Below are 406 nucleotides of genomic sequence, written 5' to 3'. Positions count from 1 at the left end.
TCCAGGGAGGACCCAGTGCTCCCCTCCCTGCTGACGTTGCTGCTCCTGCCGGGGCTGTTCTCCGTGGACGCCCGCGGCGACTCCGTGTTCTGCTTCAGGGTCTGCAGCTTGGCCAGGGGGATGATGTCGCAGTTCTGGGGCCGGTGCCAGACGGTCCTCTGGGTGGTGGCATTGTAGTAGTAGAAGCGGGAGGTGTTGGGGTCGAAGAGCTCCCACCACTGGTTCTCGTTGGTGCGCTTGATGCGCACCCCCGACGGAGGGTCCCACACGCACTCGCCCGTCAGCAGGTTGGCGTACATCCGCTCCCGCGTGCGAGGCTCGATGATCTCCACCCATTCCAGCCTGGGAAAACAACAATCCTTGGGTTCCGGATCCCACGGGAATCCAGGAGCCCCTCCAACCCAAA

General features: G+C 64.0%; 1 protein-coding gene across 1 annotated transcript; it reads right to left on the bottom strand.

Annotated features, from left to right (window-relative positions):
* Positions 1 to 5: 5 nt before the first annotated feature.
* LOC113962437 (rho GTPase-activating protein 39-like) lies at positions 6 to 342 on the bottom strand (the record flags this gene model as incomplete). Its single annotated transcript, XM_027673190.1, has 1 exon — positions 6 to 342. A coding segment is annotated over one exon (337 nt), but the record flags the coding sequence as incomplete, so codon positions are not given.
* Positions 343 to 406: the final 64 nt, after the last annotated feature.

Source organism: Neopelma chrysocephalum, unplaced genomic scaffold (genome assembly GCF_003984885.1).
Source record: "Neopelma chrysocephalum unplaced genomic scaffold, ASM398488v2 Primary Assembly neopelma1_175360, whole genome shotgun sequence".
Classification (NCBI taxonomy): Eukaryota; Metazoa; Chordata; class Aves; order Passeriformes; family Pipridae; genus Neopelma; species Neopelma chrysocephalum.
This window is presented reverse-complemented; position numbering and strand designations above follow the sequence as displayed.